This window comes from Mirounga angustirostris, unplaced genomic scaffold, assembly GCF_029215605.1.
Source record: "Mirounga angustirostris isolate CCGP_5_RB_7025 unplaced genomic scaffold, mMirAng1.0.hap1 SCAF_12, whole genome shotgun sequence".
Taxonomy (NCBI): domain Eukaryota; kingdom Metazoa; phylum Chordata; class Mammalia; order Carnivora; family Phocidae; genus Mirounga; species Mirounga angustirostris.
The window spans coordinates 45,906,797-45,931,672 of NW_026991720.1; the positions used below are offsets into that span (position 1 = coordinate 45,906,797).

The 24,876-nt window shown below is 39.6% G+C and overlaps 1 protein-coding gene across 2 annotated transcripts in view; it reads right to left on the reverse strand.

Moving 5' to 3' along the window:
* The window catches only part of PLEKHA8 (pleckstrin homology domain containing A8), a 56,537-nt gene that overhangs the window by 15,614 nt on the left and 16,047 nt on the right, over window positions 1-24,876 (reverse strand). The window contains exons 2-12 of one of the 2 annotated variants that reach the window (XR_006788739.3): window positions 23,323-23,439; window positions 22,179-22,334; window positions 20,675-20,799; window positions 17,065-17,223; window positions 15,990-16,030; window positions 14,339-14,496; window positions 12,315-12,474; window positions 11,850-11,935; window positions 6,591-6,649; window positions 6,117-6,206; window positions 5,385-5,455 (exon numbers count right to left, since the gene is read on the reverse strand). Coding sequence is in view for 1 of the 2 variants with exons in the window: in XM_045864499.3 (XP_045720455.1) it covers window positions 5,385-5,455; window positions 6,076-6,206; window positions 6,591-6,649; window positions 11,850-11,935; window positions 12,315-12,474; window positions 14,339-14,496; window positions 15,990-16,030; window positions 17,065-17,223; window positions 20,675-20,799; window positions 22,179-22,334; window positions 23,323-23,439 (1,263 nt within the window). In the remaining variant the exon portion in view is untranslated. Of the gene's footprint in view, window positions 1-5,384; window positions 5,456-6,075; window positions 6,207-6,590; window positions 6,650-11,849; window positions 11,936-12,314; window positions 12,475-14,338; window positions 14,497-15,989; window positions 16,031-17,064; window positions 17,224-20,674; window positions 20,800-22,178; window positions 22,335-23,322; window positions 23,440-24,876 lie in introns of both variants that reach the window. The other variant, XM_045864499.3, reaches the window with a different exon arrangement.

Genomic DNA, 24,876 nt, shown 5'->3' on the forward strand with positions numbered 1-24,876 from the left:
ATGTTCACTCTTTGTGAGACAAAATAATGAAAATGATAAATGTCCATTTTCCAGAAGAATTAGAATCTTATTCTATTTATGGGAACAAAATAAATGTGATTTCTTTACTGGTAACTCAGAAATGTGCTGAGGTATGTAGGTATGTATACATGTATTAAAAGATTTTATTTTTAAATAATCTTTACACCCAATGTGGGGCTTGAACCTATAACCCTGAGATCAAGCGTCACCTGCTCCACGGACTGAGCCAGCCAGGCACCCCAGAAATTTGCTGAGGTATTTAGAGATTGATTATGCCTAAACCTGTTGTAGCACGTGAGAGAGAACAACTTTTCAATTACTGTTGGTAGATAACTGTTCTGTCCAGGAACTGCATATATGACAGTGTTTCTCTATTGTCAATCTGTAATTGCTAAGAATTTGTCAAGTTACTTTGGGCTGTAGAGAAGACAAAGGAGAAATGCCAATCTAAGTTTTAAGAGTGAGCTTAGTAGATAAGCAAAGCGGGGAAAGGTGGAGTCAATCATTCACTGAGTTTAGGAGATGACAATCACCCCAGCTCTGTAATGAACTATGCAGCCAGTCCTTGGCAAGAATTAGGAACCAGGAGAGGTTGGAAAGTGAATAAATCTGAAAAATAATAACTGAGTGAAAAATAATGTATACAATGGGACACCATGTATGAGTTTAAAATATGCAGTACAATTCTAGATGCTATTTATAGATACATAAATATATAGTAAAAGTATAAAATCATGTATTATATAATAATAAATAGCAAATTCAGGATGAAGATCTTCTCTGGAGAATAGAAGGAATAACAGGATTAAGGGGTGGTACATGGGTACAGTATTGAACTGTTTTATATATTTGGTCAAGTGGTAGATATCTGCTAAATATCTGAAATATTTATAATAAAACAAAAAAATAAACAACAACAAAAAAACTGAGCTAGCTAGGAAAGTACTGAATTCTTTAATAGTGACTAAGCTTCAAGCAAAATGAATTGTATGAAGAAAAGCCAAATCAATAACCGATGGACAGAAGTGAAACAAGTATCCAGAGACACCCTTTGTTAACTTTAGGCGTCATCAAGACAAAAACATTTGTTATAAGACGAGTCTGCCATTCGAGAAAGGTGCATGTGGTGAGTAGTTTGGGAGAGGGCCTGACTTGATTCCTTTTCCACAGTATTTTCAGAATAACTAGTCAAGTTACGATTTGATTGTCAGTATCAGGTCATGAGTTCTGACTTTAGCTCTCTCACACAGCCCTCCTTGTCTGGGAAAGCTTTTTATATTAAATACATAACTGAGCATCTTATTACCAATTTTCCCATTCTGTGGTAGAGATCTTGGTTGGATGAGTGTTTACCTGACATTTATGGGATCATTCTGAGGTGAGTGATGCGGCAATATGCTGTCCCGCTGAGGGGACCATGCAGAGCACGTAACACTTAGTACAATGGTGCATGAAATGCCAGAACAACCTTTCTGCCTTCTACTTACAAGGAGGCTTTCCAAAATCTCTTTTTGATGTGGCGTCTGCGAGTGGAGGGGCTCAGCTAGAGGGTAGGCCATTCAACATATCTGCCTTGTGGACCTAACTCTTCCCTTAGAATGAACTCTAGAGAATGCCATAGGACATTTAAGGGTTCAGAGCAGCTCTTGACAGAAGACCACCCAAACAGTCCACTCTGACCATCATGACAGGAAATCCAAGTGGTGGTTCAAATGCAAAAGGGGGCAGTATAAAGCCTAAGGCCTCTTTCCAGATGCTGGGAACTCATTCTAGGTCACAGAACTTCAGTAATACAATGACTATACATATATTCTCCAGAGATTTAATAGATGTCAAGGTTTCCATTGTGTCATTTCGGATTTTTTACATTATCACCTCTCATTTTCAAGGCCGCTAAGATTACACAAGTTTTATCAACATTTATGAACATTTACCTTTTAAGCAGTGTTTTCAAATTTGGGAATGCCAGTTAAGGTTTATCCTTAATTTATCCCTACTACCTTGCTGTTTCTAAGTTAGGAAAAATGTTGTCACTGGAGAACTAGCTAATTATCCTGAAAAGGAGGCAAAATTAACTGATGCTGTGGCACTAATCTCAGTGCTTTTATTCCAGTTTATTCATTAATCACTCAGAAGCAATCAAAATTCCCAAATAATCAAAATGTAGCCTAGTACAGGTTAGCCTCAATGTCCTAGCTCTACTGAGTGCATCCCAAACTTTGACCTGGATTAGAATCACCCAAAGGATTTGCTAACATGGATTGCTGTGCCCCATCCCTGGTGAGCTTTTATCAGCAGGTGCTGGGTGGGGCCTGGCAGCCTCCATTTCTAGTAAGTTTGCAGGTAATGAAGATGCTCTCCTTGGACCATTCTGAGAACCACTGTTCTAGATTTGAGACCCCTGGGAAGGTATTTATCCTCTCTAGACCTCAGTTTACTCACTGTCAAAAAGGAGTATTTGTAAGATTAAATGAAATGTTCCTCAAGAACCTAGTGTCATTTCTACACTGGGTGCTCTATAAACGGTAGTTGCTATTACAATAACTCAAATTCAGTTTTAGAATCTAAAACATGCAAGCTAATTTGCCTATATAAATATAGGCATAAACCCTTTGTTTTACCTACATTCCTAAACTCCCTCATTTCAGACGAGGTATCGGTTCTACTTATAAAGGCTATGATTTCAAAACGAGAAGAGAAGCTGTTGACCCAGAGAAATCCACATCAAGGAGCCTATGGGCTCTACGTAGTTAATGTGCAAACACTTCTTATAAAGCTGTATTTGTTTGCATAGAGCTTGTTGTGTCTACAACTGGAAGGGAGGGTGGGTGGTTAGGAGAACTTTTCTTTACACTGAACAATGGCAGGAACCTAGGGACCCCTAGAAGTAAAACTATGATTTAAATCATGAAAATTTCTGAAATAATCCTGAACATCAGGATGAAAATCTCAAGTTTATAGCCCTCGTTTCCTTCCCATTGAAAATAGTGCTGAAAGGGGAAGAGAGGGAAAGAAAAGCTGAGACTGACTGTGCTTATTTTGATTTCGAAGCAGCATTTCCCCTTCTAGTCTCCTCTCTCTTCAGAAGGGTCCAGACTCCAAATCAAGTAAAAAGAAGGTGAGAAAAAGGACAGAATTAGGGGCAGAGGTACAGCAGAAAGGGGATATCCTCAATTTCCTCCGTACCTCCAGGGGCTAAGCTTTTCTTTTTCACTTGTGTGTCCAGTAAGCAGCTGGGTTCTACTCTGCCTCCACTCCAGCAGAGGGGTGAATGAGGTCAGCGCTCACAGACAGCCTGGTCCCTCACACAGACAGCCATAACAAAGCAACAGCATCATGTGACCCGTGGAGCCCACCAGGCACACCGCTGAATCCCACAGCTTCTGTATTTCCTGCAGTAAAGGAGTCTTCATCCCCGTGTAAAATTTCCACACTAAGAAGTTTATGGAGAGAAATTTCTGGCTTGGCATCAGAGCTTTGTAAACTTCTCATTTCTGATTTGGAACAAATAAGCTCCATTTTCTGACAGGTTATCAACTTCTTATGTCATAATGATGAAATATAAACAAGAGAAACTAGTCTCTATTAAGTATCTATTATGTACCACTTTACTAATCTTTTTATGTGCATGAACTATTTAATCTTTACAAAAACCGTTTTTTAGGGAAATGGCATCATCATTCCCATTTTATAGATGAGGAAACCGGGAAACAGAAAGGGTAAGTAGATTGCCTAAGGACACAATGCTATATCAAGTGGTGGAATCCAGAGCGCCCAAGATCTTCATCAGTCCACATGTCATAAAGTTCCATGATACTGATTAGAGGGCATGAATAGTTACAGTGAAAATACTTTTAGTACTGAAATCAGGACACATGGGGAGAATACAACAGACTGTCCTAGAAATTCAGGGATGTATGAGAAGCCCAGAAAATACAGGTAGCCCAGGAATGGTGGAGAAGACCTTTTGTGGGAGAAATGAGGACTTTTTTTTTTTTTTTAATTCTGTTTATTTATTTGAAAGAGAGAGACAGCGCATGCGTGTGAGAGCGTAAGCAGGCAGGCAGGGGGAGCAGCAGAGAGAGAGGGAGAAGCAGGCTCCCCGCCGAGCAGAGAGCCTGACGCGGGGCTCCATCCCAGGATCCTGGGATCATGACCTGAGCTGAAGGCAGACACTTAACCGACTGAGCCACCCAGGTGCCCTGAAATGAGGAGTTTTGAGGCAGGGGGCTCAAAGTGACTCTGCTTCAGATCTTTTGTGGCCTTAGCGTGTATTTTAATCTCTCTAAATTTTGGATACCTAACCTGCAAAAATGGATTGATGTAAGGGTTAAGTTGTCTAAATTCTTCATAAAGTGTTACAGAAAAACCAATTTTTATTGTTTCACGGCACATCAGCAAGTTTCTAGAGAGGAAGGCCTGAGAAAGTCACACTGGGGCAGAATCCCTCAGGACTCATGGCCCAGAGGGAAGAGCTCAGTCCTGACACCAACAAAATGCTGCAGTGAATACTGGCTCCTCTTCCACAGCAGAAGCATCTAATTCATTCATTTCATTATTTTTAACTATGGCTACTTAGAGCTTGACCATGTGCTTCTCTACATCACAATAATAGAGGGCTTCAAAGGAATATGGAATTTCAATACCCACTCCCTACCCCTCATGCCTCAAGGCCCATGCTGGGAGAATTTCTTTTAGGTGAAGAGTGAGAGTTCAGGCACTCTGTCAAGGGCACTATGAGGATGCTCCCAAGTTAATGTTTTCCAAAACTGATCTATCTACCCACCCACCCAGTGTTTACCAAAAACCTTATGAGGTTCCAGTCCCTGCTAAAAGATGCTGGAGATACAGGATGACCTTTGATCAAGGCCTTCATCCTGGTCTCAGCTCTACCACTACAAACACGAGGCATTTAAGGAGTACAAGATGATGACGATGATGACCCACCCTTTCTCTCACTCCAGAGCAAATTCCTAGGGTTCCCCAAACCCTCCCTGTTATGGTCTCTAAAACTAGCTTCTCTTGGGATATTGATTTTGGAGAACTGCACTGTATTTGAAGATTAATTTAGGAAGAACTCACTTCTTAAAAATATTAGGCTTTCCTATTAAGAGATGGCTCTCCATTAATTTAGCTCTTCTTTAAGATATACTGATTTTTAATAAGTTAGATCTACATTACGAGGTCGTTATCTCATGGGTTCTTTTTTTAACAGAGCATATAAGAAACAAACAATAATAATGAAATAGAAAAGAAACAAAATCAACTTCAGAAAAGCAGAAATTTTCCCCTATATGCTGCCTCTAGGGGTCTCCATTCCATATCCTATTCAATGGAATGATCAAAATGTAAAGGATACTTACTCAAGGCTGTCTGGATATCCTTTTCTCCATTTTTCACTTCTGTCAAAAATCCCTTCAAAAATTTGAGACCTCTAAAACAAAAAAGAGGAAGAAATATTATTTTCAAAGTTCACTTATGTTGAATGGGTATAAAGAAATGGCAGACATCAGTGTCTTTTTCAATAATATCTTGAATATTGCAGCAAACAGGTCAAGTCACATGGCAGTCCTTTCTGACTTTCTTCCCTGTCATTTCCTTTTAGTTTACTCTAGACCCTTCTCATCTGATCTACCTAAACAGTGGTTTCCAAAAAGTGGTCCTGGGACCAATGGGAACTTGGAAATGCTAGTTCTGGGCTCCCACTCCAGACTTACTGAGTCAGAAAGTCTGAGTCTGGAGTGGAGCAATCTGTGTTCTTAAGAAAGCCCTTCAGGTGATTTGGACGCTACCAAAGTTTGTGATCTACCGACTTACAGAAAACCAGTCAACTCTATTATCCTTTACGATTCCTATCTTATATATACTGTTAATATTAACAATGTTCATCAGAAGGGAGAAAAAAAAGAGTTGGTGTTCTATTCATCAGGCCTTCTAGAAAAGGCTATTGTGTTAGATCCTCCACTCAGAAGTAGTCTTTGCATAATACTTTTTTTGCTGGTAGCATTTCAACTGAGCTGGATTTCAACTGCTGCCCCATCCCAGCTGCCTCACCTCTTCAGCCACAAGAGGGCTTCTGTAGCTGAGTTCCTAACCTGGGCTACGTCGGCCTCCACTTCATGCAGCACTATCTTCTGGAGGGTGGTGAACTCTTCCTTGTTGGTTATATACTTCTGATTTACTTTCTGCAGGAAAGGCAGGGAAACAATCTAAGTTAAAAATGCTAAAGCTATCAAGTAAATCAGTATAGTATTGAGACTGATAAGCTTGTCAAGCAGGCCTTTAAGAAATCAAAATAAATTAAGCCTCTATTATCTTTTTTCTTCTGTTTTCAAGGTAATGTGTTCTTGTTTGAGAATTTTTATGAGGCTTAAGCTAGAATTAAATAGTCTCAAGGCTTTAAAATACTGTTTTTAAAGTATTTTTTTCTGCCTCAGAACCTTTCTCACAGCTGGCCTATACTTTTCATCTTGAGTATAAAACTCAACAATTACGTGTTTCTGAATGAGATTTCATGCACTACTCCCTCCAAACGTATGGTCTCCTTAGAGATATGCTAGTATATTCACCTTAATATTTCCAACAAGATCCATTTTAACAGGAGCAAACACTGTAGGGCCAAGTTTGTCTAGAGGAAAAGATTGAAAACATCTTTGAAAAAGCAATTTTCTTAAATGGCAAATATTTTTATAGTAACAAAAAATTTAGCATGTTTTTCTCCCCAAAACTTTTATTTTCTGTTTTTAAATCATTTTCCAAACATAAGTTTTTCAAAGGCTTCTAGGATACAGTCATCACAAAATACATACTAGATTTCAAAGACTCAATATCAAAAAAATAATGCAAAATATCTTATTGATGATTTCTTTATATTGATTACATATCGAAATAATATTTTGGATATACTAGGTTATATAAAATATATTATTGAAATTAGTTTAAAAAATAGTTTTATCTGTTTTGTTTTACTATTTATTGTGCCTGCTAGAAAATTCAAAATCATATATATGGTTCAAATATTTCTGTTGGACAAGAACAACTAAAAAAATAACAAAGGGGTACAGCTAAAAAGCCAGAAGAGAAAAAATAATGGAATTCTAAAAAATACTTGATTGATTGGAAAAAAAAGGGGGGGGGGAACTGAGGCAGGAACAAATATAAAGGAACAAATAAAAAGCCAAAACAGGAAATAAAACAGAATAAAAAATAATTGAGTATTGGCTAGAATTTAAGAAAGAAATAAAAAAGGAGGGCGCCTGGGTGGCTCAGTCAGTTAAGCGACTGCCTTCGGTTCAGGTCATGATCCTGGAGTCCCAGGATCGAGTCCCACATCGGGCTCCCTGCTCTGCGGGGAGCCTGCTTCTCCCTCTTCCCCTCCCCCTGCTTGTGTTCCCTCTCTCGCTGTGTCTCTCTCTGTCAAATAAATAAATAAAATCTTAAAAAAAAAAAAAAAGAAAAAAAAGGAACAAAGAACAGATAGGACAAATAGAAAATAAATAGTAAGATGGTAGAAACAAATAGTAAGATAATACGTGTAAATTCATTCAAACAATGTAATTCACTATATACAAAAGTACAGGAAAAAAACCCACAATTTCAATAAATGCTGAAAATGTATTTTATAAAATCAACTCACTCATGATTATAAAAAACTACTCAAACACAAAAGTCAGTTGTATCTGTATGCTACCAACAAACAACTGGAAAAATAAAGAGTATTTATTTATTTATTACAATAGCATCAAGAATCAAAATTCTGGGGGGTGCCTGGGTGGCTCAGTCATTAAGCGACTGCCTTCAGCTCAGGTCATGGTCCCAGGTCCTGATATCGAGCCCCGCATCAGGCTCCCTGCTCGGCGGGAAGCCTGCTTCTCCCTCTCCCACCTCCCCTGCTTGTGTTCCCTCTCTTGCTTTGTCTCTGTCAAATAAATAAAATCTTAAAAAAAAAAAAAAGAATCAAAATCCTGTGGTGTCTGGGTGGCTCAGTTATTAAGCGTCTGTCTTCGGCTCAGGTCATGATCCTGGAGTCCCAGGATCAGAGTCCTGCATAGGGCTCCCTGCTCAGTGGGAAGCCTGCTTCTCCCTCTCGCACTTCCCCTGCTTGTGTTCCCTCTCTCACTGTCTCTCTGTCAAATAAATAAATAAAATCTTAAAAAAAAAAAAAAATCATAAAATTCTAAAATGTATCCCTAACAAAAACTGTGTAAGACCTCTGGTGTGGGAAACAAAGGCAGAAGAAAAATTATTAAATTTCCTTACTACCTAGAGCCCACTGACAAGTCCTTGAAACAGGCAGAGGTACATTTTTCTAGGGACTCAACTGCCTTGATGTTAATACCTTGCTAAGGGCAAAAGGCAATCCTAGCCTGAACCCACCCCCCAAGATCCTGTAAGTCTACTTTAACATATAAAAATTCCTTTGGAAACTTCCTTTATCTCTAACCCCCCAAGATATGTGTTGGCAATCATCCCCAAGCATATGGCCCACCGATATACATGATTAATAAAACCTTAGTCATGGGACCCTTCAGATGTAAATGACCTTTTCCCAACAATAGCTAGCCCCCTCAAGGTCCTGGAAACCTTGCTTCCAAAATTCCTTAGAGACTTACGCTATCCCTATCCCCTCCCAACTTGAAAGTATATAATGGGCCACTCCTCATGACCCCAGTGCCGCTCTTTCTGCCCATGGGTCCTGTTCCCGTGCTTTATAAAACCACCTTTTTGTGCCAAAGATGTCTCAAGAATTCTTAGCCATTGGCTTCGAACCCTAACATCTTTCTTACATCAACCTCTACACTAAGAACTATACAAAACATTGTGAAAATAAAGAAGACCTAAGTAAATGGAGAGATATAGCAAGCTCTGGGATTAGAAGACTCAACATTGTTTAAGATGTAAACTTCCTCCTAATTGGTTTACCAATTCAATATAATCTTAATCAAAATCCCAATAGGTTTTTAAATAGAAACTGGAAAGCTAAAATTTATATGGACATGCAAAAGACCTACAATTGCCAAAATCTTGAAAAAGAACAAAATTGGAAGACTTACATTATCTGATTTCAAGCTTTATTATAAAGGCACAGTAATTAAGACAATATTAAGTATTAGCATAAAAAAAATAAACAGACCACTGGGACAGAAGACAGAGTCCAGAAACAGACCCACACCTAAAAGTTCCACTGATTTTCAACACAGCTGCCAAAACAGTATAAAAGGGAAAATAATGTTTTTTCAAGAAATGGTCTTTGAACAGCCAGATATCAAAAGGAAAAAAAAAAAACAACTCAACCCTTACCTCACACCATATACAAAAATTAATTCCAAGATGTATAAATGTAAACATAAAATCAAGACTAAAGGGGCGTCTTGGTGGCTCAGTCGTTAAGCATCTGCCTTCGGCTCAGGTCATGATCCCCCTGGGATCAAGCCTGCGTTGATCCCCGCATCAGGCTCCCCGCTCGGCGGGAAGCCTGCTTCTCCCCCTCCCACTCCCCCTGCTTGTATTCCCTCTCTCGCTGTGTCTCTGTCAAATAAGTAAATAAATAAAATCTTTAAAAAAAAATCAAGACTAAAGGGAATAGAAAACACATGAGAATATCTTCATGACCGTGGGTGTAAACAAAGATTTCTTATGGCATTAGATGTGCTAACTTTATAGTCAGTACATAAAAGAAAGAAAACAGATACACTGGATTTCATGAAAATGAAAAACTGCTCTTCAAAGACATCAAGAAAAGAAAGCCATAGTTGGGGGGAAATATTCATAATGATGTCTACAATGGAATGCTTTTGAGAATATATAGTGAATGCTTACAACTCAATACAAAGAACATTAACCAACTTTTAAAAATGGATTAAAGACTTGAAAAGACTTCACAATGAAGGAGACAGCAATGGCCAATAATTATATTAAAAAGTGCTCAACATCATTAGTCATTGGGGAATTGTAAAGGGCAAGGGCACCCCAAGGTGGGCCACTTGAATGTGAAGATTATTTTGAGTTAAAAGCAACCAAAACCCAGCAGATTCAGGAAAAATTCTTTACCTTCCCCTTGACTGCTTAAATTTACATTGGAAAGGAAAGCCTGTCCCAGGAAGAATGCAATTAACAGATTCCTCTTTACTTAAGAGACTTATGTGCATTAACAGGGCAGCCTTGGTTTTCCAACCATCTCATCTTCCTACTAATGGTTTTCCTCCCCTTTGTATCCCCACCTCTAGGCCCCTAACCCCTTTCCTTAGGTCAGGATGTCATATAAGCCTCGTGTTCCCTGTCTTTGGAATTTCACATCTGTGTGGATTCTCTGTATGTACAGAATTACATTTGATTTTCTCCTGTTATTCTATCTCATGTCAATTTGATTCTTGGTCCAGCCAGAAGGATCTTGGGGGCCGAGTAAATTTCTTCCTCCCCAACACAAGTTAAAGCCACAATGATACTATTAAACATTTAGAGGAATAGCCAGACAAAAAAACCTCAATACCAACCAAGTGTTAGTGAAGATGTGAAGCAACCAGAATACTCATACATTGTTGTTGGAACTGTATGACTGTGTAATCACTTTTTATAAAGTTAAACAGATGAACCCAGTGAATTGGCAATTCTACTCCTAGGTATTTTTTCAAGATATGAAAAAATATGCCTACAGACACAAAAATATTCAGAGCAATTTCATTTATAATAGCCCCAAATAAGAAACTACCCAAATGTCCATCCATCAATAGAAGAATGAATAAACAAATTGTATATTCATTTAATAGAATACTATCTGCAATAAAAAGGAATGAACTACTGCTACATTTAACAATAAGGATGAAAACATTATACTGAGAGAAAAAAACAGATGTGAAAGAGTAGATAGTATGATTCTCTTATATGAGACTTTAGAAGAGGCAAAACTAATCTATGGTGACAGAAATCAGTAAAATAGTTGCCTTGGGCTGGGTGATAGTTGTGGGTTGACTGGCACAGGGAACATTTTGGGGTGATGAAAACATTTCACATCTTAATAGGGATATATATGGATTACAGAGGGGTACATGTGTTTGTCAAAACTTACTGAATCATAACACTTAAGTTCTATGTAAGTTATATCTCAATTTCAAAAAAGGTATGTAAAATTTTTAAAACATGAATTAAAAAAAGATGCATAGCTAAATAGGTCATAAAACAAATCTCAACACATTAGTGATGTCTGGTTCTACTGACTCTATATAAAAAGTAAATGTAATTTGAACTTAAATTTATACATATAATTTTTAAATCTTTGCAAAAAAAAATTTTTTTTTAAAAGATTTTTATTTATTTATTTGACAGAGAGAGACACAGCGAGAGAAGGAAAATAGGCAGGGGGAGTGGGAGAGGGAAAAGCAGGCTCCCCGCCAAGCAGGGAGCCCAATGCGGGGCTCGATCCCAATACCCTGGGATCATGACCCAAGCCAAAGGCAGACGCCCAACGACTGAGGCCCCCAGGCGCCCCTGCAAAAAATGTTTTAACTGGTATCATTATACCAATGGATTTGAAGGTCTGTTCCTCAACTACTTTTCCTCTTGCTTTTAAGTATGATTTCTTGAAAATAAAATTCCCTTTGTTCCTTATACTACTCTGTGGTCAATACTTAATTCTAGGTAGGAATAAAAAGCAAATATGCAATAATGCTCAAGGCCATACAGTTTTAACTGCATGTGGCTGGTGATATGGAGAGGTAGCCAAGAAGGATCATTTCACTGTACATATAGTTCAGGATATTTCTACTACAAAGTAACAGCAGTGAGACAGATTCTAGAGACTAATGAATTTAAGACAAATGCAGTAATCTTACCTAATACCGGAACCACAGCATAACATGATGCCAAGAATGCTTCTGTGGGAATGCCACTGTCTTCCAGAAGTTCAATGTCACTAAAGCTAAACAATTTGGTGATACAGAAGGGGAAAGATTGAAAATACAACATTAACACTCTCTGCAGTTCAGAGGTAGTCATTAAAACAGTTGCCCCTCTATAGAGCAAGTCACTTGGCCTGATTTCAGTGATTGTTCTTCTATTATAATATGGTCCAATAAAATCATTTTCCAAAGATAATCTACCAAAGCAAGCTAAAATGTGTTCAGGGTATAGTCTCACAATCCAATTCCTCACTGCTTCAGAAAGGTAAAGCAGATACTTAGTATACCATATCTTCTGTTCTGTTAAAATATGCCATCACCTGAAAGGAACACCATGATTGATTTTCCAGAAGGGAAGCTGGTATCCAACTGTCACTGATTTTAGAAAGTACAGAATACCTGGTATTCATGGTACTAAAGAAAGTTGGGATGATTTCTTGGCCTTCTTCCCAGTGGGATTCCGGAGAGCTACTTGAGGAGTTTGATGCAGGCTGTGCTAAGCTGCTGTCATGATTTCCCAGGTTGTCCTCTCCTTCTTCCTTCATGATCTCACCTTGGACTACACATAGAAAATACCTATTACTAAACTATTATTTACATACTACAAAAATTAATATATATTCATTGTTGAATATTTCCAAAACAGAGAAGTTTACAGAAATAAAAATCAGTGAAATACTATATATACAAACAAAATTAGGTTTAAATATATGCAGGTTTGTATCCTGCTTGTTTTCACTCAACAGTTTATCAGGAATATTCTCATTATCATTCAATACTCTTTAAAATGTGATTTTAATGACCATATATATTGCATCAAGCTCATGTGGAGGGAATTTAGGTGGTTTCTAAAATTTTAGTGTTATAAATACAGTCGATCCTCATTATCAGCATATTCTGTATTTGTGAATTTGCCTTCTCAGGATAGTTTATTTGCAATCCTAAAAGTCAATGCTTGTGGCACGTCTGCAGTCATTTCTAGACACATGTAGATGTGAAAAATTTGAGTCGCCTGACATATATGTTCCCAGCTAAGGTCAAACAAGGTAACAATTTGCCTTCTTGCTTCGGTTCTTATACCATACACAAGTGTGTTTATGTAGGGTCATGCTTTGTGCATTTTGTTATTGATTTTGCTGTTTACAGATGCCTCCAAGTGTAGTGCTGTCTACTGGTCCTAAGTGTAAGAAGGCTGTGATGTGCCTTATGGAGAAAATACATGTGTCAGGTAAGCTTCATTCAGGCACGAGTGATAGTACTGTTGGCCGTGGGATTAATGTTAATGAATCAACTAAATACTAAATAAGGTGTCTTTAAACAGAAACACACATAAAACAAGTCTGTATACTGATCAGCTAACCAAAATGTGAACAGAGGTTTGTAGGAACCAAACTCTGTATTTCCCCTCGAAGCAATGGTTCAGTATTTGCTAGTTCAGTGTCTGCAGTAACTTCATAGGACACAGCCATGAATAATGAGAATCCACTGTAATGTCATAAAGAATATCCCTGTCCACATGTATTTGTCCTTAAACTTGACTATTCCCTGGAGACAAATTCCTAGAAGTAAAATTATTGGTCAAACAACAGTCTGTTTCCACAGAAATTCTATCTTTATTATTTACTCAAGGGATAAAACTTCAGTGATTCAGTGAATTGCTTGCCTCAGATTAACAGCTATGAAATGCATCTTCTTTCTCCCCAACTCATCTGGAAAAAACAGGGTCTTATTTCAGGGGAGAGGAGCAAGAAACTTGTTTAAAATTTTATTTTCAAAAATATTTATTAAACAGTTGCAACACAAATAAAAGCTCTAATACGGTTGTCTCAGACTGATCTGAAGCTGGTTTTAGTGGTTAGAGCCAATGGAATTAGCAAATTTGAAAGGGTGGCATTTTCAACTACAAGCTACTACCTGAAACATGGGACTCTGGCTTGATGGACACAGGGAAGGCTGGGTGAAAATCTGATGGGTGGGTTGGTGAATTCTGCCATTCTCTGGCCTTACCAGAAACGAGGAGGAGAGCAACCTGAACTGCCACAACTTTATGCTCTGTTAAGTCTGACATCACAGTTTAAGTTCAAAGGATTTTGAGACATAGAGTAGAAGGCCAATGAAACACTCATATTTTCTACAAAGTCAGCACAGACAGCTGCTGCTCACCACAGCCCACAGACATTACAGATAAGAACAGTGAATGGGAAAAATCCTCTCCATTCTGCCTTTTCAACACTGGGTCAGATGGGATGGCACAATGTGGTCAAGTGACCTGTGTTACCAAGCTAATGTCTGCCTTACTAGCTACTAGTATACCATCTTGAGGCCAACCCCTGTCAAGTATCACTTCATGGATATACAATCAAACTCCCAAGATCAATGGTTTGGGCTCAATGGTTTGCTTCATACTTTACTTTTGTTTTCACCTGTTATATTATCAGCTGTATTTTCTTCACTTGGTACGCTGCAATCTATCTCTGCAGGTTTCAAATATAAGGAGCTCTTATTTTTCATTAGGATTTCTTCATCAGCATTTACTTCCATATGTAAAGATCCATTTTCACAACTGTTTAACTCCATTTGCCTGAAAATTTTTTATAAGGAGAAAAGCCAAAAAGTCCAGTTATTTGGTCTTAAATAGATTGCTCAGGTAGATCTTATTCTGAGAAAGGAGGGAGGGGTTCACAAGCACCAACTCCTTTTAACAGTGATTAAAAACCAGTATTGTTGAATCAGCCAAACCTCTCAGCCTCCTGCCTCCTAGACAGGTATCCGCCTGTGATGGGAGCAGGCCTGTCTCCCAACTGAGGTTCTGAAATCAAAGAGCCATTCCTGGCTTCTCAAGGACCCTCAGGTGACTTAAACTTCCTGCTCCCCACCAGCAACAGGAAATACTCATTGACAGCTCTTTGGTTTTCAATCGGCTTTCTACCCGTACACATTTAACACTTTTCTCACTTTCCTCAGCTCCTCCCTAGGAAGTTTTTCTCTCTCTTCAGCAATCAAAATCACTGGTCACTCCTATGTGTTTGCCTATCAGTTAACTGTCTAGAAGCTACATGCTGTGGTCAGGGGAGAATACTCCCTGCAAAGTATGTCTGACAGAAAAAACCCAGGAGGACACAGGATACCTCCTGAGGATCTGTTGCTCTTCAGGGCTTTTAACATGCAAGTGGAACAGCTAATTCTGTTGAAGGGACAATCATAATATCTTGTAAGTGATTAGATCCAACCGAATTAGAACAAAAATATTTTCTCCTAATAAAAACAAAGGGAAAGGGTCCAAGCTATATGGTGACTCCAGGAAAAGCATTTTTTTTTTTCTCTAAAGAAATGCCATATTTCAACTTAGCAATTAAAAATGTAGGTGTTTATTAAGGAAATGTCATGAGAAAAAAGTCTATTTTTTCTAGTAGAAATATTCAGAACAAGATAAAAATGTTAACCAAACTGGAACAATCCTTGTACTAAAGCAAACAATAGTATACAAGAGATGAAATGTTAAATAACAATTTGAAAGGACAAATATATGGAGTATGTCAAAATACGGGAATGCTTATAAAAAATAATAACTGAATAAAGACCCCAAATAATAGGAACACAACTATGTAAATGTGTACTTTTTCTAAAATTGAAGGAGCAATTAGAGGAAGAAATAGTTTAGATTTTGATATTAAGTTGTTGTTTTTTTATAACCTATAAGGCTACCTAACATTTTTATTTTTAAATAAAACAAAATAGTACTGTCTTTTCTGAATAAAAGCACATTTAGGTTAATGCCAGGCTCCTCCACAAGAGAGGAGGTTCCAACCTCTCAGTACACTAGAGCAATTAAAAGTTACCACATGTGGTGGGCAGGCCCATCCATACCTGAGGGAAAATGCAAACATCTTCCCAGGTAGTCAGTCTAAGTGAAAGGTCTGCATTGCTTCAAGCTCACCCCAAAGAGGAAAATCAGATACTGTTTCCTTCTGGTATTATCTCAAATCATGATCAAAATATTCTCTTTTTTTTTAAACAAACAATAAAAACGTATTTATTTTTAGAAAGAAGAAAAAACCAAAAGAGTTACTGTACCTTTCCAATGAATTATGAATCGGTATAATAGGATGTTTCATCTTTAAAAGAAGCAAAAAAAAAAAAAAAATGAAAGCTTCATGTTAAACTTCCAACAGAGCATATTTAGAGTTTCATCACATATAAAAGTGGTAAATATGACCATAACATAACTGCCCCACTCAACAGGAACAATTTTAGATCCTCCCAAAAGAAGGGAGTCATTGATCTTAACCGGTCCTTTGTATGTTTTCAAATAAGTGTACCCATATTTCTAAGGAAAAGGAAGATGGCTCTTTTGAAGGATCTAATTACCATAGCCAAACCCTTGGTGGTTGGCTTTCTCATAATTTTAGTTATGTTCATTAAAGATTATGATGCAGCATTGTTTCAAACACTAAAAGTATAAAGATAAACAGTATGAGGTTCCTACCCTTAAGGTAATTTCAATAAAGAGTAACCCTAAAAAATAGGAGTATGCAAAGAGGAGAAGCTCCTAGCCCAACTTAGGGATTCAGGGAAGGAGAGATTAAATATTGAAGGATGGGGAAGTGCAAACTAGGGGAAGATAAGTGAGAACAGCATTCTTGGCATTGGGAAATGGTGTGAAGATGTCAGGGGAGCTCTATGCAGTTAGTATGTTCAGCCAGGTAATGACAGAGCACAAGGCTGGGGGTGTGGGAATGGGTTAAGAAGTTTTGACATTAACCTTTGGCAATGAGGGAGGCACTGAGAAGTTTAGGTAAAGTGGTCCAGTTTATACTTCACGAATAGAAATACCATCAGCTGCCTGGAAGGGTTAGGCTGAAAGTAACTAGTTAGAAGGTCACCACAAATCTTGGCAAGATTTGCTGGACAAGAAGGCTGAAAAGAGCCTAGTTACATCAGACACAGGTTTAGATGGTAAAATTGCTAAAAATAAATGGATACAGAGGACTGACGGCAGAAATATGTTAAGTGGACATAAAGGGAGGGCCACTAAAAAAATGTCTTTCTCAGTCACCAAAGGGTGATGGATAACATGGTTCACTACATCACTTTTTAACTTTTCATCTTTTCATATGCCCTGCTGCTGCCAAGCTGAGCTGGCTTTTACCTTGTTGGACTTGAGCATGGCCAGCTGTGGTGAACCTGGGGGAGTGCGATAGAGTAGCTCAGAGGTGAAGGCTGTGTTTGCGATCTGCATGCATTCTTCCAAAGTCTTCAGAAAAGTATTGCAGGTGGATTTCAGCAGAGTTCCCACATCAATTCCTTCCTACGAAACAAGAGTGGAAGATTCCTTTACCTTGCCAAAAAAGAAAGAGCCCAATGGTGGAATGTCCTTAGAGGTTTTTATCCACAATGTAGTAATAATGTACCCACCTATTTTGAAGGACAAATATGTACATCATTTACAAAAGGAAAATACTGAGTCCACTTTATCTACTAGCCCTATAAGCCTCCATCTGACCCTTCACACTCTCCCCCCACCGCTCCAGCTGAAGGCAACAACTTCTTTCAATTCAAAAGTATTATATGCTAGCACTGTGCCAGGTGCTGGGCACAAAGCCCTCAGGGAGTTTCCGGTCTATAAGGGGTGGCAGGTATGAATCAGGGAATCACACAGATTGAAGATCAGTGGAATCAATAGAAAAATGTCTCCCACTGCCTGAGTAAAAATGAGGTTCTAGAATAGAAGAATTAGAAACCATAAATCATTATTTACTTTCAGAATGGGGTTTTTGGCTTTCGGTACAGATGAGTTTAAGAGCTTTTAGCAAATGGAATTCTTTTGAATAGCTAATCACTTGTTCTCCCAGTTATTTTACCTGTTCAGGATGTTTTTCCCCTGAATACTGATATTAATAAGTTGTTCAGGAAACTGAGGCCATCCCCTGACTAGAGAGTACAGTAAACACATCTTAATGGTATAAAAGAAACCAGACCAGGCCCAAGATGGAGTCGCTCATGCTAAGCCTCACATCAGCAAACCAAAAACTTCAGTTCCTATGCCTGGTTGTCCCAAAAAAGGCAGGCCTAGGTCAACCAATCAGCACAAGTTACCTGACCCAGCTCCAAGATTTCCTTTTGCTCCACATGAAGGAAGTAACCCTGCTTTAATCAATCAGTAAAGGCTCAGCAGAACCTCCTTGTTCCTGCTCACTTTATCTGTAACAATCCCTAGCCTCATAAGGCTTTTCAGAGTTCCTTTTTATCTGTTAGATGAGATGTTGCTTGATTCATGAGTTGCTGAATAAAGCCAGTAAGATTTTTAAAATTTACCCAGTTAAATTTTTCTCCTTAAGAGTGGCCTCTATATTTTCTTCAATTTTGTATTTCTAACAAGCTAGTCGATGTTACTGGTTGTGGACCACTATGATTCTGACATCAATTATGTGTGGGTTTTCCCATACCACGAAACAATTCTCTGACACCAGCTGGGTGTTCTATAACTCAACTCAATTCTGACACTATCTCCCTGAAGACAGTGTCAGCTCTCACAGGGCTGCTCCCCACCCCTCACTTCAGATACCAATGGCAAGTCCAGGTGGTCACTTGTGCTTCTGACTGATCTGCTACTACAGATTGGAGGTTCTAACCCCCTCCTCCTTTCAGTTGATTAATCTGCTAGAGCTGCTCACAGATCTGAGAAACATTTTACTAGTTACCAGATGGCCAGTTTACTACAGTTTATTATAAAAGGATACAACCCAGAAACAGATGCAAAGGGCAAGGCAGCTGGGAACGGCTCAGAACTTCTATGCTCTCTGACCACACCACTTTGCCTGAATCTCCATGTGTTCGCCAACTCAGGAACTCTCCGAACCCCGTTCTTTGGGTTATGGAAGCTACACTGCACAGACATGACTGATGAAATCATTAGCCACTGAGATTAAACTCAATCTTCAGCCTCTCTTCTTTCCCAGGAGATGAGAGTGGGGTGGATCTGAGAGTTCTAACCCTCTAATCACTTGGTTGGGTTCTGGGTCAACCAGCCCCCATCCTTAGGCACTTTCCAAAAGTCGTCTCCCTACCATAACAAAAGACAATTTTATCATTCTCATCACAGGAAATTCTAAGAGTTTTAGGAGCTCTGCCAAATATATCTCTCTTATAAAGACCAAATATACATATTTCTTATTATAAATCAGAGTATCACAGCCACAGTTTCATTAGCAAGTTCCCAGGGCACTCTAAACATCTCCTTGGATTAAAAATTGCTATGTTCACATTTTCCCTTCCCTGTTAGGCCAGGGTTTCCCTACCTGTGGCAAGACTGACATGGGGGGCTGACGAATTTTTGGAGTGGGGGAAGTCGGTGAGGGCGCTCTGCTACCCACTGCAGGATGTGAAGCAGCATCCTAGCCTCCATACAGTAGAGGCCAATAGCACTCCTTCGACCCTGACGACCAAAAATGTCTCCAAACACTGCAAATGTCTTCTAAGGGGCAAAACTGCTCTGGGCTGAGAATCACGGCTATGAACGGTAAGCATCCCAAGAGCAGGACTGAGATGTTTTTCGGTATCCCTCCCTCCCGCCCTGTCCCAGCACAGTGTCTTGTACACAACAGGCAGTTGCTGAATGAATAAGAGAGCCCAAAAGGAAGTGAATGAAATCACCCTTATAAGAAAAACTGAAAGCACCACTAGTAGCATAATCTTCTTTTACTAAAACCATTAATTAGAATCTATTGATTCTTCATTTTGTAGGCATTGTTGTTCAGATTATAACTACTCTGAGAGGAGAGAGAGACCCTCCCTGGGTGGTATGAGCCATTCAACACACAGCCTAACACCAGATAGATCTTTTAATACATGTTTTAGGATGAGTAAATGACAACTTCATTAATAAACATTAAAAATTGCAATCCTGGTGGCGCCTGGGTGGCTCAGTCATTAAGCGTCTGCCTTCGGCTCAGGTCATGGTCCCAGGGTCCTGGGATCGAGCCCCGCATGAGGCTCCCTGCTCTGCGGGGAGCCTGCTTCTCCCTCTCCCACTCCCCCTGCTTGTGTTCCCTCTCTCGCTGTGTCTCTCCCTGTCAAATAAATAAATAAAATCTTCAAAAAATAAAAAAAAGATAAAAAAAAAATTGCAATCCTTACTGACAATGGGCAGAAAAAAAAGCTGTGTCTCCATCTTTGAAAGCATTAGTCTGTAGTAAAGCACAATTATTATGTCACCAATAAAATCCTGTTACAGGGGTGCCTGGCTGGCTTAGTCCATAGAGCACGCAACTCTTGATCTCTGGGTGGTGAGTTCAAGCCCCATGCCGGGTGTAGAGCTTACTTAAAAAATAAATAGATAGATAAATAAAATAAAATCTTGTTATAGTCTCATCAAAGATGACAGGTACACATTATTAATAGACATGATGCTGGCATATTAGTAGTCATACCTATAGAAGCAGCTAGACAGATAAGGCTGTATTTATAAAGTGATGCAAAGTGGGGAAAAACGTATTTTAGTACATCAGCTAGGCTAATGGCGCCAATGTTAAAGGTTCCAAATGTTATCAACTAATTAATCCTGAATTCATTCCATGAAGGAAAACAAATGCTTCCACATGCTGAAACGCACACATTTCTTCTCTTTGTTGAATTTTGTTACTTTTTTTCTCCGAAAAATAGTAAATTCCAAAATAGTCAAGGACTGTGTGAGAGTAATGATTACCTGCAAGCAATATCTGGTGCTACTTTTCCTGTCACTAAGACAAATAATATTTTACCTCAGAATTGGACACACCAGTTGTGGTCACTTCTTTTGTTTTATTTACTTGCTGAACAAGGAGGTCACAGTAGAGTCTTAGTTCCGACATTTTGGTTTTCAAGTTTTCAGTGTTTTCAGCAAACTCTAAATAACAAAATGATGATAATGTAATTACCAGGATGAATAAGGAATTTACTAGTTAGCATACCATAGAGTGGCATATATAACCTATACCTAAAGTCAGATGTTTATGGTATGGGTTATAGATAAGATATATATGAAGATAATGGGGGCAAGAAAAACAGAAACAGGAGATTTCTAGTCTTTTGTAATCTATATTATTTCTTGGGCCAACATACTAAATGATCACCAGTATAGGAAGAAGGATACAGCATACTTTTCAAACCCAGAGTCAAGGGTTCAGAGTTTTGGTTTCATCTGCTGCACAGTTTTCCCTATCTGTAAAATGGGGTCATAGCTATCTACCTGCCAACAGTACCCCAAACTGGGAAACTGTTCCGTAACGTGCAATTATCACTAATAAGATGGCTCGTTAATTCACAGAACTGGTCCAGCATGCCACCCATCAAGGCTAACGGCACCCTCAGTGCACATGCTGCTCCCTCATTAGCAGTGCTCCAGCTACTCTGGCGCTGAGGGCTCAGCTAGTCATTATCACTTCTGGATTTGTTCCCATGAAAGAGCTGCACGTTACAACCTGACCTGAGTCAAAGCTGACAGTGTCTGGAATATGCTCCCGATTTAGCATTAAAAAAAAAAACCAAGGCAGAGGCCATTTTCCGGTGTCTATTTGAAGAGTCAAGCACATCTACCACACCTGTCATGAGAAAGAGGCCCCCGTATCCCGCCAATCTCTTCAGGTGTACATCCTGGGGACGGGGGCTGGGAAGGTGGCGCTAGGGCTCAGGCAGGAAGCCCTGGCACTCTCCCCTGGCCCACACAGAAAGTTGTGCCAGGGTTCTCAGGAGACCTAATGAGGTTGAGTTAATGAGCAGTAAGCAGTAGCAACCTGACAATTAAGTATCCATCCCTCCCCAGGGAAAGGGAGGGGAAAGTGGGGTGTTACTACAGAAAGTACCCTGCTCCAAGGCTTCTTTACCGAAGATCAACTTTGTGCCAGACTGGGTACTAAACAGTTTCATATCATTACTAATCCTCATAGCAACCCTTTTAATGCAGGTTATTACCTCTTTTTAAAATATGAGGAAGCTGAGGATTAGAGAGATTAAGTGACCTATGCCAAGGTCAAAAAGCCAGTAACCTACAAAGCCATGATTTGAATCCAGTTGTATCTGGCTCCAAAGCCTGTGCTCTTTCTATTATGATATGCTAAGAGAGAAGAGTTAGATATAGGCTGTGGTTTAAATTCCAGAGGTATATGGCATTTGCACGATACAAAAAGCTGGCTGGGTGGTCAGAGGCAAGATAACAAATATGAGAACCCAGAGATGCCAGTGGGTGATTCCCAAGGCTCCCAGACCAGAGGACAATCAATACTTAACCTTTTTCCTTCTGGGTCCTACTGTCGGTCAGGCAAGCCTTGGCTGACCCCAGGGCTACCAGCCACCGCTGTCTCTCAGCCACACTTCTGGCCTTCAGGTAGAAATACTGCTCCCCAGGGATTATCAGGTCCATGCGTGTATTATCTACAGAATGAACTGGGAGCAAGGCAGAGGGAGGTCAGAAAGCTAGAAGAGCCCTATCTGGGTAGCCTCCACCCCACCCAAATATTTAAGCTCAACTGGTGCAAGTCACTAAAGGCTTCTTCCAAGGGAGGATGCTAGCTAGCCCTTATCACCTCCCCTAGTTTATTTATCTCTTCCTCGATGCTTCTGCTGATGAAGAGGAAAAACCTTGGCTGGCTCCAACATATCACCAAGACTAAAAAGAAGCACTCAATTCTCCTTATCGGAAGAGAGACAGAATCTCTTTTGGCTTGTGTGTATAAAGTAATACTGCTCTGAGGCCAAAATCTTGCATGCCAACAGTAAGAGTGTGCCTCTCTACCTTCTTGGGTTTATTGGAAAGCAATCAAGAACACAATTATTTCTCCTTTTCTACTGTCCTTCACAAGTTAGAGCAAAAGTGTGAGACCTTTGGGAGAAGAAATAAGAAAACCACACTCTGACCTTCACCTCCCATCAGGCTGCAAAATACCCTTCTAATCTGTTTCTCTTCTAATCTGTTTCAAAGCCACATCTTCTCAGCATGTCTCAAGATGTCCCCAAACCAAGAAGTAAAGGCTATTTGCAGGTCTTTATGTGTTTGCTTGTTTTACGTATGTGGTGGTGGTGAGAAGGTGTGTGTGTGTCCTGATCTAAACATAGAAGTGTTAGACGCTGCAGTAAAAAACTTAACTAAGCTTTGCACATAGTCGCTGGCTTTAGGTGAGCAAGTGACTAAAAAATGAGCACTAGATGTATGGTGAAGCACACTGCTCTCATTTATTTTGACTACTTCTTCAACAACCTCCTTGTAAAAACTGGCTGGTTTTAGGTCTTATTTGCAAGGCTTTCTTTGGGACATAACACTGTGTATCTTTGTACCATAAGAACGTCAGAGAAAGACACGCAGAGGCCAGTGCTTTTTTATTTTATGGGAGAGACAGAAAGAAAAAGAAAACCTGCAAATCTCTTGGTTTCTCACCTTGAATTTCACAGACTGCCATTTGGATGCTCCCTTTGCAACCTTTCCAGGCATCTTCAGGAGAATCATAATAGGATAATATCCCCCCACAGAGAAGGAACCATCTAGGCTGCCAACCTGTAAACAGAAGCAAGAGCATGGTCTCAATTACTGCCTGCATGGGAGGTGCCTCCCAGGACACAGGAATGGGACCTGACAAAGGAGGCTGGGTCCCAGCTCCAAGGAGCTTAAATTCCAGGGGAAATTCTAAGGGAAAGAAGTAGGTTAGTAAATACCTGTATGCATGATCCCATTTTTTAAATTAAAAACAAACACCCACATAGTGGGTGGCATAGATTTTTAGTCACATAGGTATAGAAAAAAGTCTGCAAGGATCAGGAACATAGGGATGATTCTCTAGTTAACAGGATTACTGATGATTTTTATTTCCTTTTCCTTTAATATGGTACTAGTAATCTCTGGTTTTTATTTTTTTTAAGATAAAAGATTATTATCTCCTGGACACTGTTATCACACACTTGATCTCCTCTCCTCTGGTTAAGAAAGATTATCCCAAACTTAGAAATGAGGCAGAACATTATACTGCTCTGAAAGAGGACTTCAACCACCTCCATTTTGACCTCAGTCTATACTTTCTTAACTGATTAAGTTCTTCTTTCCCGCTTATCTCTGAACTCAGGCAAAAGACCCCACAAGCAAAGCATTCCCTGATAGGAACTGAAACTACTCCCTCAAGCATTAACCACTGCCATGACTTCAGCAAGACCCTGCACAACTGACCCTAAGACAGTGATCGATCGACCTGACCTTTACTGCCCACATTTTCCTTATCTAAACCCAGGAGTATTTTCAGCACTTTGGAGGCCATCTTTGAGACGTTAGTCCGCTGACTTTTTGGTGTTGGTCTTCACTGAAATACATTTTTTTTTTTAAGATTTTATTTATTTATTTGAGAGACAGAGAATGAGAGAGAGAGAGCACATGAGAGGGGGAAGGGTCAGAGGGCAAAGCAGACTCCCCGCCAAGCAGGGAGCCCGACATGGGACTCAATCCAGGGACTCCAGGATCATGACCCGAGCCGAAGGCAGTCGCCCAACCAACTGAGCCACGCAGGCGCCCTGAAATACATTATTTTCTTGTTTCACCACCACCAGTCAGCCAAATTCCCCACTTGGAGAAACTCTGTCTTTAGATTCTGTCAGCAGCGAGTGGCTGAACCTGGTCTGTGTGGATCCCCCACTGAGCCAGGTGCTCTTGTGCCCCTGTGGCCTGGCTACAGCCCTTTCGACGTCATACAGAGTTACAGAGTGCTAATAAGCCTGTGTAGGGGCATATGAGCCATAGGAGAAAAGAACTTTGACTCACTACTTAGTATTGACCCATTGAAATGAAATAATCTTAAAACATTCAAGGGCTTAACTACTTTTACTTTGGAGAATTTCAGGGGACACACCATATTCAGTTGAAATATATATCTTATCTAGTGCTCTTACCCAATCTATATTTTAGACAAACCAAACTTACTTTCTGCTTCTGGGCTGTTGCCTGAGCTGG